The sequence below is a fragment of the Trachemys scripta genome, chromosome 22 (assembly GCF_013100865.1).
Source record: "Trachemys scripta elegans isolate TJP31775 chromosome 22, CAS_Tse_1.0, whole genome shotgun sequence".
NCBI classification, from domain to species: domain Eukaryota; kingdom Metazoa; phylum Chordata; order Testudines; family Emydidae; genus Trachemys; species Trachemys scripta.
This window is the reverse complement of record NC_048319.1, coordinates 14,156,201-14,172,907: the sequence shown is the minus strand read 5'-3', so window position 1 is coordinate 14,172,907 and position 16,707 is coordinate 14,156,201. Positions and strand designations below refer to the sequence as shown.

General features: G+C 45.8%; 1 protein-coding gene across 3 annotated transcripts in view; it reads right to left on the bottom strand.

Moving 5' to 3' along the window:
* The window catches only part of RAB11B (RAB11B, member RAS oncogene family), a 37,275-nt gene that overhangs the window by 9,809 nt on the left and 10,759 nt on the right, over positions 1 to 16,707 (bottom strand). The window contains exons 2-5 of one of the 3 annotated variants that reach the window (XM_034754987.1): positions 12,180 to 12,282; positions 8,347 to 8,542; positions 4,439 to 4,632; positions 2,346 to 2,426 (exon numbers count right to left, since the gene is read on the bottom strand). In XM_034754987.1, the coding sequence (XP_034610878.1) occupies positions 2,346 to 2,426; positions 4,439 to 4,632; positions 8,347 to 8,542; positions 12,180 to 12,252 (544 nt within the window). In that variant the 5' untranslated portion in view covers positions 12,253 to 12,282. Of the gene's footprint in view, positions 1 to 2,345; positions 2,427 to 2,763; positions 2,901 to 4,438; positions 4,633 to 8,346; positions 8,543 to 12,179; positions 12,283 to 16,707 lie in introns of those variants that run through there. The other 2 variants (XM_034754989.1, XM_034754988.1) reach the window with 2 other exon arrangements.

Sequence of the window (16,707 nt, the reverse complement as noted above, 5' to 3'; positions counted from 1 at the left end):
CAACCTGGGGAGCCAGGCTCTGCAGGGTCCAGCAGCCCCTAGTGGCATCCAGCAGCTCTGCAGCACAAATTCTCTGGGGGGGAAAAGTGAAATTCTGCACAGAACATTAATTTTGCATAAATTCTGCATTGTGCAGTGGTGCAGAATTCCCCCAGGAATAAACCTGTGCTTTGGAACAATTGCAGCAAGGTAAATAAGTGGTAGATAGAGCCCTACCAGATAAATTTTTTTTTTATTATTAAAAGGAGGGACAGCTTTAGATGTTGTTTTACTAGTGTTGTTTTACTAGTTGTTTCTGCTTCTGGCTTCCCTTTCATATGTCTCATGTCCCATTGATCTTCACCAACTTCTCAATTACAATAGCAAACCCGAATCCCAGTTTGGTGTGGAACTAGAGCACTTGAGAGATTAGCAGCACATTCATAAAATATTTCGTGCCTGCATGTGCCAGGAATGTTGACATTTTATAGAATGCAGGGGGTCCTAAAAGTCACCAGCACAGCTGAGGAAAACAAAATTGGGCCTGTCCCGCCTTTCCAAAAAGCTTTTAATGAAAGAACGTTGTTGTTAGAAATTCAAGTCTCATCAACTATGCTGAATTACAGAACTGGTAGAATTATCCTAAAATGGGAGTGAAACATGATTGGGAAGGTGCTTTTGTTAAAATCTCACCTTAAACAGCGTTAATCACTTCCTGTTTAGGGCCAGGTCTACATTAGAAACTTTTGCCTGTATAGCAACAGTGGCTTTTTATATCAGCAAAAGCCCTAGAGTAGATGCATGTATACTGGCATAGAAGTGCTTCTGGCAGTATAGCTTATTTCACGTGGTGAACTACACCCGCAAGAACACCCTCTTGCTGTGTCTCCACTGAGAGGGTTTGCTGGTATAGCTATATTTAGAAAATCTTTTCTAGTGTAGACTGGTCTAAGATTCAACACTTCCACCGTTTCACTAGTGCAGTGTTTCCCACCCCACCAGTGGGTTGTGGGAAGGGTCTAGGTGGGTTGCATGTGCCCCAGAGGCACTCCCCCACTGCACTCAGCGGGCAGCAGCGTGAGGAGTAGGATCTGGATGGCAGCAGCCACAGCACAGAGGAAGTGCCTCCAGGGCATGCACAGACTGCTGACTGTCTGGTAGATAGCTCTGGCTGCTTCCTCTGTGCTGCCTGCTGCCATCGCCATTTGGAGCCCACTCTCACTCCACCTGGGCAGCGGGATTCAGGCAGCAACAGCAGTTTGGAGCATACAGCCAGAGCCAGCAAGTGGACAGTCAGGAGTGATCATGACCCAGCCACAGAGACAGAGGTGCTGACTGGAGCTGCAGAAGGGACAGAGCTGGGAGAACAAAAGCAAAGGATTGGGGGGAGCCAAGCAGAGGGTCTGGGAGCAGGGCAGCAGGAGTGTTCTCGCCTTGATGCAGAGGAAGACTGGCATGTGTGCCCCCCTTCTTGCTGGGAGGGGATCCGTGTTGGCGTCTGTTTCAGTTGGGTCCCCCAGACATAAAAGGATCTTGAGAGGCTAATTCTCTCCCAGGAAAAGAACAGCCTGCAGGATTGTTTTGTGCGTTCCTTTGTTTTGCTGTATGTAGCCTGTCCTCCACTCCCCCGTAAAGAAAGCAGCGATTACCTTAAACTACAGGGAGCACAAGCCCTAATAGAGTTCTCTATTCACAAGAGAGGGCGGGGCTGAGAGAGCAAGAGCAAGGGAGCTGGGACGAGCTGAGCGGGGACAAGGCTAAGCTGGAGGCCGCCCCACTCCCCCTTTTAAACGGGGCTCCGCAGCCCTGTGTGACAGCATGTACAGTATTAGTATGGATAGCACATAGTTGTCCTTTTCTTTCATGTTTGAATTAAAAAACATTAAAAAGAGTCAATTAAATTCAGATTAAATTTAAAGACAGTGGCGTGTGTATGCACCGGCATACTCAGTGTATATATAATGGTGGGCCTCCAGAAGAGAAAATGCAGTTGGTGGGTCCCCTTAAAGAAAGAAAACATCACATATCTGAGTTCAAGCAAAACCAAATCCAGCCCTTAGTGCCCCGATTTAAAATAAAACCACCACCACCAAGAACCTTTCTGTTCACTGGTATCCATCGGCAGCAACTGCAAGGGCACAAATCCCTGCCAGATCCTCTTAGCATCATAAACCAGCAAAAGGGCTTCAGAAGTTACCTGCTGTCCCTAATGGTCTGTCTCCACTGTACTCATCATCATGCAAGACTCCAGTCTTGGATCCAGCTGATAGGTGCCTTTCCTATAGAGGTTCTCGTGAGCTTTTCCCCACATAAAACCCTTTAGTGTGTCATACTGCAGACATGCAAGTCAAAAAGCAAAGCCATACCTGTGAGGATGTTCTTGAAGGCTTCTTCGACATTTGTGGAATCCAGGGCAGAAGTTTCGATAAAGGATAAGTTATTTTTTTCTGTAAAAAGGAACAGATCATTCAGTTAAAGACTTTAGCAGCACTTTTGAATTCTAGACCTTAGATTTCTTGGGTTAGATGGCCTTGGCCCCCCGTCTTGTTTTCTGTGCGACAGGAGAAGCTCCACTACTTGCTCAAATGGATCTGGCACCCCATTTTATTTAGTTATAGTCGTATTAACAGTAGCAATCCCCAGAGTCTGAGCACATCTCCCTCCTTTCAGTCCCTCTTCTGCCAAGCAACAGGGTCCCTGCCCTGCACATTATTATTCCTCTACAGTTGCCAACAGCAGTTTGAAACTACCAGTGTGATGCAGCTCCCAGCAACACAGAAGTACCTCTGAGCAATAGCACAGGCACAGTCATGTAGATGGGTAACTGCAAGATTCATCCTCACTCCACTCCCAGAGAGACTGACTTGGAAAAAGCAGGACTTCTGTTATCCCACATCCAATAATTCCCTGGAGACAGCACACTAGAAAGGGTAGGAAACAATAAAACAGGAGTGCCCAGAGGCGGATCCAAGTGCCCCCCCCCACTCCCCTAAGGCTCTGGGAGGGAGTTTGGGTGCGGGCTCTGGGCTAGGATAAGAGGTTGGAGTGCAGGAGGGGGTTTGGAGTATTGGGTGCAGGGGGGGTTGGTTGCAGGTGGTGTGCTAGCTCTAGGCTGAGACGGGGAGGGGGTTTGGGGTGCGGGGCTGGGGATAAGGAGTTTGGGGTGCAGCAGGCAGGCTTCCCCAGGGTTGGTGGGGGCCCAGAGAGGGGACGGACGGACGGACGGACACACACACACACACACCCTCTCCCCACCGGCAGCAGCGAGCTCTGGGGAAGGGGGGGCCCCTCCCTGGCATGACACTCACCCAAGCCCCCCCAGGCTGCTGCTCAGGAAGCCCAGCCAGGATAAGCCCATCCCCCGATACCCCCAGAGTTGCCTGCAAGAGGCATGTGCCATGCGCCTCCTCCCTCCACAGGCGCAGCAGCCGCCTCAGCCTGCCCCCGGCACCGCTCCCTTGTAGCCGGCAGCGGCAGGCGAGGGAGCGCAGCATGGAGCAGCAGGGCAGCTGCCCAGGCAGGCAGGGATGCTTGGGGAAAAGCACACAGGGGCGGCAGGTGGGGCGGGGGAGAGACCCAGCCCCTAACATTGGTGGAGCTGGGCCCCTCCGGGCCCTGAATTTGCTGGAGCCTGGGGACCACGGGCCCATACAACTCGCTACCCTTGGGAGTGCCTTCCCTCCCCAGAGATCATGTACCACATCAACGTTTAAATGCTGCACATATGACGTTACCGTACTGCCTGGCAAAATGGGAGACCTTAAATTGGAAGTTTGCATTGCAGACCCTGCCCCCATCATTAACTGTGATGGAACAGCTGAAGTAGGAGCTGCAGCCTCTCATTCCATATTGCACTGAGTTTCAGTAGCACACGCAGGGGAAAGATCCATTTAGTCTCTTGAGATCTGTGACTTGTTCAGTTACATTGTGTTAGCCAACACCAAGGCAGGGAGGGTTTTAAACCATTTCCACTGCCAGAAGTAAAGCTCTGTTCAACCCAAACCTTTCACTCTTTAGTGAATGTAATACTCAGAGAAAGTTTAGTTTTTTGGTGTTTTATGTTCTTCTTTATTCATCCCTCAAGATACTTTGAGATTGGTTTTTACATCAGCAACATTTTTCATCCAGATCTTTGTTCCTCTTCCCAGCCTGACAAGCAAATAGGAAGAGTCTGTGCTTCAGATATCAGGCAGCCCTGGAACAGGATCATCACTGGTTTGCAAGACATCTTCCTAGCTCTGGGTCTCAAAAGAGACCAACCAAACACTGCTGTTCCACCTTTAAGTGCACTTTTTCCATTGCCAGGTTGTTTTTTTTTTTTTAAATACAATCACCCCTCAAGTTAGAACTTCCAAATGGAAGGCTGCCCCTTGTCCGAGATGGAGTACTTGAGTCTGCCACACACCATATGCTGAAGGTAAAACACCAGCTTAACAGATAAAACATGCAGTTCACAAACCTGCAAAAGCCCGGGCCTCGTCGGTGGGCACAGCTCTCAGATGGCGCAGGTCACTCTTGTTTCCCACCAGCATGATGACAATATTGTTGTCTGCATGATCCCGGAGCTCCTTTAACCAACGCTCAACATTCTCGTAGGTGAGATGTTTGGCAATGTCATAGACAAGGAGGGCCCCAACGGCACCACGGTAATAGCTGAAACCATAAAGATTACACTGCATTAGAAGGAATTCAGCTCAGGGATCTACACCAACGTTTTACAGTTAGTTTTCCCATTTCAATGTTTATTTTCAAAAAAGGGCACTAAGGGTTGTTTTTTTTTCTTTAAAAAGAGAAAAGCAAGTTTAAACTTTAAAAATGGGATTTTCAGAAAACTGAAATGTATTTAACAAAACACTGACAAATCTGGAGGCTATTTTAAGCAGGACATATTAGCAGCATAAAGAGAAACTCACTATCGTTTCAAAGAATAAGAAAAACAGGAGACTTCTGTTCAAAAGTTTTGCTGAGTTTATGTAATAGTTACATTTCATAGTGCAAAGATCTATGAGAAGAAGTTACTAGGAAAAAAAAAAAAGACCAATATGGACATTTGACTAAGCCCTCCCCATCTTTTAAATTAAAAAAAAAAAAAAAGATTCTCTGGGGTATTTGGACCCTTTTCCCCTTGGCCCATTATCCCAGAACATGAGCTGCCCTTTCAACAAGTTTGTCACAGCAGCCAATTTCAACTCAATTCCTTTAACATTTAACTTTTACATGGCAAGTGACTTGAGTGGCTAAAAGGGAACAAACAAACCACACACACACACACACACACACCCCCACCCACCCACCACCTGGCAGTTGGGGTGGGGTAGTTTAAAATAGTCACTCTCTCCTTTAATCAGGGGCTCCTTGCTCCTGCAACTTCCTCTCTTCACATCTGTCCCCAAAGAATGCCATAACCGCAAAAGTCAACATTTCAGCCCCACACCCATCCAATTTAACACAATGGACATGGACGCTTTTTGTCCACAATTCAGTGACAAAGTCCATTGATGACATCAGAAAGGTCCAATCAGCTCATCAGAATGTGGCTTCAGATAACCCATCTCCCAACCACATTAGTTGTCTTCCTCTAAAAGAGGAAAGTCCTGTGTTTTGGGATGCCAGCATTCTGCCTGTATGCGACAGACAAACTGAGATTGGGATCTGAACAGTCTACTTTTTAAACACAATATTTTCTTTCCCCAATTAGATTCAAGTTTAAGTCTTTAGGTTGAGTTTACTTGTTTCTCTCGTGCTCCAATTAAAAAAAAAAAAAAAAAAAAAAAAAGAGTAATATATGCCTACACTCCACCAAGGCACAGCATTCTCTGCAGTAGTCAGGATCTAATTTCTATAGCGAGCCCTACAGATTGCATTAGTTTGGGGCATGTGAGGAACCACCACTATAAGAAAAAAGTCCAAGCAGATTGCACAATTTTTACTTATTCTCTTTTTAAACTACAAAAAAATGCTGCCTGTCTTTTGGGGGAGGGAATGGTAGGTAAGCTCAATGGGGAAGGGACCATCTTCTGTGGTGTGTGTGCGCACGCTCAGTGCTTAGCACAATAGGGCCTAATGCCTGATTAGGTCTCTAGGAACTATTGCAATACAAATCTGTAAATTAATATGAATGGATAAACCATGCACTTATCTCAGCAGTGTGCAACCCTCAGCAATGCCAGCAGATAATATCAAGACAGCCTTCACTTTTGAGAAGACCTCTTATTTGAAAGGATCTCAGAACTAGGTGGCACCTCTGAAAACCAAATCCCAGATGTTTCAAATTGGAAACCAAGTCAATGGGCACTTCTAAATTTTTTTGGGCCTGCATGCCTGGACTAAAGGATCAAATAATGCCCATTTATTAAGAGAGACTACTCTTAATGTGACTGAAACACCTAATGAAGGTAGTACATTTTAGGCAGCGAGCGAATCAGACAGAACTTTCTGGGTTACCTAATGGCATTAGCAGGGCCGGCTTTAGGCAGATTCAGGCGATTCCCCTGAATCGGACCCTGTGCCCTTGCCGCCGCCAGTACGCCCTACAGGGGTGGCCGGCTTCCCCAGGGGGCAATTTAAAGGGCCTGGGGCTCCCAGTAGGGGCTGGAGCCCCAGGCCCTTTAAATTGCTACCAGAGCCCCACTTCTGGAGCCCTGGGGTAGGGCTGAGGGGCTCTGGGGGCTATTTAAAAAGTTCACGGGCTCCCCTTGCTTCTACCGCCCCGGCCCTTTAAATAGCTGCTGGAGCCCCTCCGCTTCCCCAGGGCTTCCTTGGCTATTTAAAGGGCCGGGGCGGTAGAAGCAGGGGAGCCCCGGGCCTTTTAAATATATCCCAGAGCCCTGGGATAACGGGGGGCTCCGATGGCTATTTAAAGAACCGGGACTCCAGCTGCCTCTGCTGCCCTGGTCCTTTAAATAGCCACGGGAGCCCTGCTGCTTCCCCAGGGCTCTGGCAGCTATTTAAAGGGCCAGGGCACTAGAAGCAGGGGAGCCCCTGCCCTGCCCGCAGCCAGCCCCTGCTGTACCCCCTGCCCTGCCCGCAGCCAGCCCTGCACCCCGCACCCCCTGCCCTGCCCGCAGCCAGCCCTGCACCCCCTGTCCGCAGCCAGCCCCTGCCTGCATCAGCCCCACACCCCCTGCCCACAGCCAGCCCCTGCTGCACCCCCTGCCTGCACCAGCCCCACACCCCCTGCCCTGCCCGCACCAGCCCGTCTCCAGCCAGCCCCACCCCCCCGCCCTGCCCGCAGCCAGCCCCGCACTCCTTGCCCTGCCTCCAGCCAGATCCTACCTCCAGTCAGCCCCTGCCCTGCCTCCAGCCAGCAATGTACATAATATATAATTTTGTTATTATTTCTATAGTTATGGAAAGTAAATAAAAAACCTTTCATTTCTTCCATGTATTAAAGTCATCCCTGCCAGGGCCCCCGCCGAAAACATTCGAATTGGGCCCCGCACTTCCTAAAGCCAGCCCTGGGCATTAGGGATGTAAATAACATGTAAAAACGGTAACTGTGTAACTGATTAAAATTTTATCGGTTACAAAATTAAATGTTTACCTGGGGAACTAGGGCCGAGGGGGTGCTGCAGCACCCCCACATTTACAGGGGGCTCCCTGCTGCCACACTCAGGCCCAGGGCTCCCCAGAAACGCGTGGCTGGCAGCCGAGAGGGACCCCGGACAGAGTTTAATTATTGACAGAAACCAATAAGCATCAACCTTATCGGTTAACTGGTTAAACTCTTACATCCCTAAATGGCATAGTCTACTTTAAATACAGTATCATTCCAACTGAGCAATACTTTCCACCATATTCATCTAGACTCCTCCCCATCCCACCCCCAAGTCTTAATATAGTCATTCTTTTTATAGTGTGTTTGTACTCTGAAAAGTGACTAAAAATAGCATTGTAGTGGTTCTCTACTGCAATGGTTCTCAGCCAGGCATATGCGGGGTATGCAGAGGTCTTCCAGGGGGTACATCAACTCATCTAGATATTTGCATGGTTTTACAACAGGCTACATAAAAAGCATTAGCGAAGTCAGTACAAACTAACATTTCATACACAAACAAAATGAGAAAGTAAGCAATTTTTCAATGGGTATGTTGTGACTTTTGTATTTTTAGGTCTGATTTTGTAAGCAAGTAGTTTTTAAAGTGAGGTGAAACTTAGGAGTCTGATTTGTCTTGAGTACCCCGAAAGGGGTACAGTAGTCTGGAAAGGTTGAGAACCACTGCTTTATTGAGCCTCACCGATTGCATATTTATTTAGTCTGCAGATTAACCATGGGAGAAGAAAGTAAAACTGGTTTCTTTCTTTCTCATGCATCTCCAGCCACAGTAGAAGTGGAGCAGAAGAGAGCTGGTGCTGGGTAATACTCACGCTGACGTTATGGCACGATATCGTTCCTGCCCTGCAGTGTCCCAGATCTGGGCTTTTATCGTCTTCCCATCCACTTGGATGCTCCTGGTGGCAAATTCCACCCCGATGGTGCTCTTACTCTCAAGGTTGAACTCATTGCGAGTGAAGCGTGACAGAAGATTACTCTTCCCTACTCCAGAGTCCCCAATCAACACAACTGGAAGATATCAAAATTAATCCTTTATCTTGATATTTGTGGAAGGAATTAATGATAATATTTTATGACTTGGGAAACTTCAACGCATTGCATGTGAAACGTGACCGAAGATTACTCATCCTTACTCCAGAGTCCCAGTCAACACAATTTTATCAGCCACTCACTGCCTGCCCAGATGCGGAGTACAAAACCCCTAAAAACAAACAATTATTTGCAATCCCTTCAGTACAGGTTTCATTCCAAGACGTTTCTGATCCTTAGGCATACGTGAGAGCTTCACATAAAGTTAGGCAGAAAGAAAGATAGTCAGACACTTACCACTATGAGCAAGAGCTGAAAGAAAGAAACTCATGTTTCAAAGTGTAAAATTGTAATTCATCCAGCAACCAGTTTCTGGTAGGTTACATCATTGTTGGTAAATGACCATTAGAAAGTCTCCACCTGAACATGGCAAGGTTCCAACTAAACTTTGTAGAGAAATGGTATAAACCAGCAGTTCTTAACCTGCGGTCCAATCAGCACACAGCTGCAGTCCATGTGACATCCTCAGGGCCATACAGGTCGTATTGGCTATGGCCCACACTGGTATAAACAGCACTGAAGAGATCTTTACTACAAGCAGATCTATCAATTTTACAAAAATACTTGCAATTAGATGAAAATTAAATGAATGCCAGCTCCCAATGCCATTTCCTAAATCTGGGACCAGCTACACTTAACATTACATGCATTCAGTTATAAACCCAGTCCTGGCTTGCACCTGTGCTCACATTCTAAGGAGATAAACAGGTTGCTCCTTTATTCTTTGGTCAGTTGCTGACCTCCCGATACAATCCCCTCTCCCCCAAATCAACAACTTATTTTCTCAGCCAAATTTGTCACACAAGTTTCTTTAACAGAACATTACAGGGACTTAGACATTTTAGGCAATTGCCTACAATCTCTTTGTGAGATCTTACCATACTAAGTTTATGTATCATTATGGGACAGGGATTATATACAATTCCATGGGGGAGGGTAACCACATCCCTTTAGGAACTACAAACAGCAAGGGTAATTAGGCAAATTCCCTCACGTAACACCTCCAGAGTGAGGTGCCACCCCCTGGGGAGGCTCCCTTTTATTAGTTCAAAATGGACTTTCCAGAGGCCAACAGACAAAGAAAGGACTAGAGAGCCTGAGTTTAAACTGAGTCAGTCTTTGTTCTGATCTAGCAAAATGGACAGGATCAGCTTTGTCCAAGGGGAGGGCCCCAATCCTTAGGGAATGGTTGAAAGGACTGACACCAACTGGAGCTCTTGGGGAGATGATTTCTGTTAAGCTTATGGGTATCCATGCAAGCTTGTTTTGTTTTTTGAATGTTCTAATGCTTGTACCTTAAGAATAAATGTACTTGCTTAGAAAGAGCTGTGTGGTAACTTAACTGCGGCAATTACACTGTTTATAGCCTGAGGAGGTAGCAAAGTGCAGAAACAGGCCTGTTCGGCAGTCTGCCTTCCTGGAGCAACTCTCAGGGCAGGCAAGGAACTATGAAGCCCAGAAAAACCCTGGTTAGGAGGGACAAAGACAAAGGTCTCCATCCAAGAGAGGTGATGGCTGAGGAGCCTAAAGTTGATGCTCTTGTGGGACCATGAGGGGAAATTATAGGTACAAGGACTATTTTTTTTTTTAAATCCCTACATTAGGAGGTGCACGAGTTAGCAAGCAATAAATAAATGGAAATGGTCAAATTAACAAAAGCCACCCTCACTAATCACAGCGAAGAATATGAGCATCATGCACCCCTTTTCTAAGAGGGATTAGGGAAGTTGACGGGTCAAAGAGGCACAGACAGACTGCACGTGGGACATCCCGTTATTGCAAGGGTGAATTATAGTGGGTGGGTCGTAGGTCACCTCACAGACTTCCTCTTCACTAAATGTGGTACTTCTGCCTGCTAGACAGGAGCATACACCATATCCATACAATATAATTGCTTAATATACATTTAAAATTCTTAATTTTTAATATGGTTAAAAATGGGAGTTTTTATTATTAGATGATTAATTTCTCTACTCATGATCTGTGTTAAGCTGCATTTGGATGGTAATTTAAATTCAATTAAAAATGCACAAGACATTTAAAAAACTTTTCATTAGTTAAGTAAATATTTCTGGATACATAAGAAGTTTGAGAACATATGTACTTTAATAAATTAAAGGATGTATTATCTGTAGTCAGTGAATTGAACTGATTGTTTCTGGTCCCCATACCCTTGAAGATTTTAGGGCTAAAATTTAATTTCATAGTCACAGACCTCTTTAATTCAGGTTTCAGAGTAGCAGCCATGTTAGTCTATATCCACAAAAAGACCAGGAGTCCCTGAAGTACTCCTGTTCTCTTTAATTCAGAGACTGGAGGCGGAAAATAAGCCTTCCTGCTTTTACAGCTTTGAATGAACTGAAATAAAGAAAATATTCTTCTGCATATTCCAGGTGCTTAACTGACTTCCACCAGTTCAGTGATTTGACTTTCTTTAAAACTTCAGCAGTAAACATGTACTGCTTGAATTATTTTTTATTTAACATAAATATACTATGGGAGTTTAAGACTTAGCACAGGTTGTTATTTCAAGTTTAAAATTAAACAGATTTTTAAAAAGAAAAAAAAATAAATCCAATTTAAACAAATCTAGTTTTTATTTAAATCGTAGATTTTTAAGCAACCCTAGATAACAGACCCCCGGCAAGGAGTGGTGGTTCAGATATTTCTAAGGCCTGATCTACACAACAGAGTTAGTTGACATAAGGCAGCTTATGTTGATCTAGCTCTAACTGTCTATACTACAATGCTGCTCCTGCCAATGCAAGTCGCCCACTACATCGACTTATCATAGAATCATATTTCACCCGCATCATTGCAATCCTTGTCTACAGCAGCAGCAAAGGATCCTTGAGACTCTGTGACATGAGGGCATCAGTCCTCTGTGACAAACATTCCAAACTTTTTGAAGAACCAGAAGACCCCAGTGACAGATAGTTTTGTTTTGGATGTTAAATTCAGTCACAGTGGCCGATATATGCTAGTAAGGGATTACCTCACTGTCAAAGGTTGGATCTGAACATGGAAATGAAGTCTATAGAAACATATCAGGTCCATGATTACCTTAGGAGCAAGCTGTGTTCCCTTTACGAAAGTGACTGCATCTCTGACTTAACTCCACACCCATGAGAGGCAGAGCACTTAGGTTGATGTAGTTACATTGCCCATTGGCTAACATCTCCTGACAGCCCAGAGTTCTGCTGCCACCTCCTGATGAGGGACTAGGGAGGAAGTGGGGGGGGGGGGGGAGAAGAGAAGGAGAGCCCAAGTGATGGCCAGACTTGGGCTCTCCTTCCCCCAATCCCTCACACTGGGAGGCCGCCAGGCTTGGGCTCTTCCCCCACCGGACTGTCAGCCCCAGCGTCAGGGCTCCAGGCTGTCATTGCTCCACACTGTCAGTTTCCTCAGTAGAAGCACTCCTGAGGAGGACGCACACCGCCAACAGAAGGAGCTAGTGTGGAGCTGTATGTTGACTTAACTTAGGATGATTTAAATTTTGCAGTGTAGACAAAGCCTAAGATGGGAAGGACAGGAGGATGAATGCTTTTTCACTCACCTGGACAAAAAACTACTGGTCTTTGCTTCTTACACCAAGAAAGGATCAAGCTAGCAAGAAATGCCCTCTCCATCCTCTAGAGAAGGCCTGTCCCACCAGTACTCTGGTAAAGAAGTTGGAAGAGAAAAGGGTTTGTTGATCCTAAGAACCTCATACAAATATTGTTGACAACCCTGCTACGCACCACAGAAGCCAAAAATTGAAAAAGGTATTCCAAGATGATAAATGTGTATTTAAGGTTATAATACTATAGATATTTGTCATTTGAGAACTAGAATGTGATCATATAATTATGATAGTCTTTACACATGCACAAAGGGGCAGAGTTAAGGCTGTGTACAATCTTAGCTTTGACATTTCCTAATTCAAGTGCTCAACTGTGATACTAACATTCTAGTAGTGTATGTGTGGAATTAGTTACATTTGTGACTAATTCTTCACGGTAAGTTATTAGGGGCAATACAAGAGTAACTGGGTGAAATTATATGATCTATGTTATATGTGAGGTCAGACTATGAAATGATCTAATGGCCTCCTCTTGCCTTAAAATTTTAACTAATTAGTGACTGAAAAAACCCTATTTTGAAGCTACCCCTTCCCTAGCTCCTATCCCACAAAAAACACTGCCAAAACTCAGCACTAATCCACCTGACGTTTGCCAAATACTCCTCTGCCAACTGAGATGTTGGAAATTTGAAGGAGAAAGGAGGGAAACAAGACTATACATACACATTTTTAGAATGCCACTTAAAAGTGGTTTTTGCCTAAAAATTCCAAGTTTTATTTAGTTGACATGAACAAGAACTGATGTACTATTTTTTCGAAAGCCTGGATGAGGGAAAAAAGACTATATTAATTAAAGAAAGTTGCACTAATCAGTTTCAAACAATTTAAGTGACGGAGTATATGAAATATCCCCAATAGTTGGGATCCAGAATAAGAACCAAGGGGTGAGGGAAGTCTTGATAAAGTTACAAAAGCTTTTAAAATACATTCAGTTCTGATTATTTTTATTTACTAAACCAGAGTAGTCAGACACTGAGGGCTTGGCTACACTTGTGAGTTAGAGCACAATAAAGGAGCCCCAGGCGCACTAGCTCACTCCCCTGCCACACTGGCAAGGCACGTGGAGCGCTCTGACTTCGCGGCTAGAGCGCTCCTGGTTCTCCATCTCGGCAAGTGGAATAACGTTTGATGTGCCCCCGCTGGAGTGCCATGGCGCCAGCATGGATGATCTGTCCTGTTAATGCGCTCGGATCGGCCTCCAGAAGTGTCCCACAATGCCTGTTCTAGCCACTCTGGTTATTACTTTGAATTCTACTGCCCTGCCCTCAGGTGACCAACCATCAGACCCGCCCTTTAAATTCTCTGGGAATTTTGAAAATCCCCTTCCTGTTTGCTCAGCCCGGCGTGGCGTGGAGTGCTCTCAGCAAATCTTTCCAGGTGACCATGCCTCCACACGCCAGGCGATCCCCAGTATGGAGCAATGGCAAGGTGCTGGACCTCAGTGTTTGTGGGGAGGAAGCTGTCCAGTCCCAGTTCTGCTCCAGCCATAGGAATTACAACACCTTCAGGCAGATATCAAGGGATATGATGGAAAAGGGCCATGACCAGGACGCACTGCAGTGCAGGATTAAAGTGAGCTGCGGAATGCCTACCGCAAAGCCTGAGAGGCAAACAACCACTCCGGTGCTGCCCCCGTGACCTGCCATTTCTACAAAGAGCTGAATGCGATACTTGGGGTAACCCCACCTCCACTCTGAGTACCACCATGGACACTTCAGAGCCCAGTTCAACAAGGGAGGAGGAGGAGCAGCAGCAGCAGCAAAGCAGGAGCGAGTGTGCTGAGGCAGAGGAAGGCACCCCAGAATCCCTAGATGTCTGCAGCCAGGAGCTGTTCTCAAGCCAGGAGGAAGGTAGCCAGTCGCGGCGGCTGGTGCTTGGGGGAAGGACAAACACCAGAGGAGGTTCCCGGTAAGCGGCTTTTATTTTGGGAAGGAAGTGATTCAGTGGGGGCTCTTGGGGCAAGGAGGATTAGGGCTGCATGCATGTCTAGATAGGGCGTTGATGTGCTCTCACATCGTGGTAATTGGCCTCAGTCATCTCTTCAAAGGTCTCATCCAGAACTTGGGCAATGCGCTTGTGCAGGTTTCTCAGGAGAGCCACTGTGGTCCTTGTCCCAGTAAGGCTAATTTGTCCGCACCACTGTGCCATGAGGGATGGGGGAACCATTGCTGCACACAGGCAAGCTGCATATGGGCCAGGACAGAAGTAGAAGACCCTCCCTTCCTTCCCAGGTCACCCTCAGCAGCGAGATATCTTCCAGGATGAACTCCTGAGGAAAATGTGGGGACAGTGTTCAGGATAGGGGCCCCCTGCTGCTGTTGGCTCTCCCATGGCACAGAAACCCAGAGGACAGTATGGCCATGAAACAATCAGTCACACTTGACCCTGTGCTTACTCACTATTTTGGGGCTCCCGTGGGCTTATGTGCACTCGCTTTGGGATGGGCAAATTATGCTATTGTGTAAACTGTGCTTGCCCTTAAGTATAGGGGAATCATTGCTCTGTCTGGTGTGAACAATGCTGCCTCTTAAGTGTTGCATTTTGCCTTTACAGATGCAACCTTGAGATCTCAGCCGTCAGTGTTATCACCTGCCAAAAGGCTCCAAAGAATCAGAAAGAGGCCCCATAGAAGCAAGGAAGACATGTTGCATGAAGTAATGCAACATTCAAGTAATGCAAATCAAAAAGTGTAGGAGTGGCGGGAGAGTGAAAGGAGAATCCACCAGCAGAATGAGGAGGGCCTGCACAAAAGCGCGGTGCTCCAGCAGAAAAGCACGGATCGGCTGATAAGCATAATGGAGCACCAAGCAGACTATCCAGGCACTCATAGCCATGCACTACCAGGTCCCCCTCTCCCCCCCTGCAGCCCTTGTCCCAAAACTCTTTCCCGTGTGCCCCCATGTCACTCCAACCCACTTTCCCCAACATCTGGGTTCTTGTCACCACCAGCTGCCTCCAACACCTGTAGCTTCACCACCCAGCCCTGCAAACTACGACCCTTACCCACTGCACTCAACCCCCATCACCACGCAGTATAGCCATCCTGAAGTGCAGCACTCATTGCACACCACTCCAGACAGGACACACACAAATCTGTGATTGTACCGTTCCCTACCCCACCCCCTTGCCCTGTTTCCCAAGCAGTTGTGTTTCTTTTCAATAAATGGGATTTTTTGGCTTTGAAAACCTTCTTTATTATTGCATAAAGTAAAAGATACCTTAGAGGACAGTCTCCTAACTCAAGAAGTGTTGCAACCAATCAGAAGAATGTGAATGATAACTGGGAATCATTTAAGAGCACCTTACTAGATGCCCAAAAAGCCACAATTGAGGAAGGAGGCTTTGCTGGTTAAAGGGGAAGCGAAGGCAGCTATTTAAAAAAAAAAGGGGAGGTTGATAGTAATGAATATAAATCAGTAGTTATTCATTTGAATCCCTTAGGAATTGTAGAAAAGGAGCACAAGGGGAAATCTTTGGCCAGCAGAGTTAAGGACAATAAGGAGAAGTTTTTTAAAATATTCTAGGAACAAAAAGATACCAGTGTGAGGATCTGGTCCATTACTATTTGTAGACTCATCAGAAATAATGCAGAAAAGGCAGAAATTTTCAATATTTCAGTTCTATATTTGGGGAAATACAGATTATACAGACTCATCACATGGTGATTAACAATTTTCATTCCACTGGAGAGTGTTAAACAGCAGCTACTAAAGGTCAGCTTATCAGCAGGTCAAAATAGTCAGCTCTTTTAAAACTCTTGGATGCAAGTTGAGGAGCTTGCTGGACCATTAATGCCGATATTCTGGGGAAGTTCCAGAAGATGGAAGAAAATTAATGTTATGTGAATTTTTTTACAAAAGGTAAACAGGATGACCAGGGTAATTATAGGCTGGTCAGCTGACCAATCCCAGGCAATATAATGGAGCAGCTGACATGGGAATTGATTAATAAGTATTAAAGGAGATAACTGATTAATGCAAATCAACAGGGATTTATGGAAAATAATCCTGTCAAACTAACTTGCTATATTAAGTGAGATTACAAGTTTGGGTGATCTAAGTATATTATGCAAAAAGAAGAACAGGAGTACTTGTGGCACCTTAGAGACTAACAAATTTATTAGAGCATAAGCTTTCGTGGACTACAGCCCACTTCGCATCCGAAGAAGTGGGCTGTAGTCCATGAAAGCTTATGCTCTAATAAATTTGTTAGTCTCTAAGGTGCCACAAGTACTCCTGTTCTTCTTTTTGCAGATACAGACTAACACGGCTGCTACTCTGAAACCTTTTGTAATACTTTTTTTTCATTTGAACCAAGTTCAAACTTCTTGTCCTCATCCCTGCTCATCCCTAATTGGCCTAATTGTCTCTTATCATGTCTCCTTACTGCCTCCTCTTCATCAGTGATACCAGCCTTGTTTGTCAGTTTCTCATAGATTTACATGCATTCTCCCAAGCTCCCC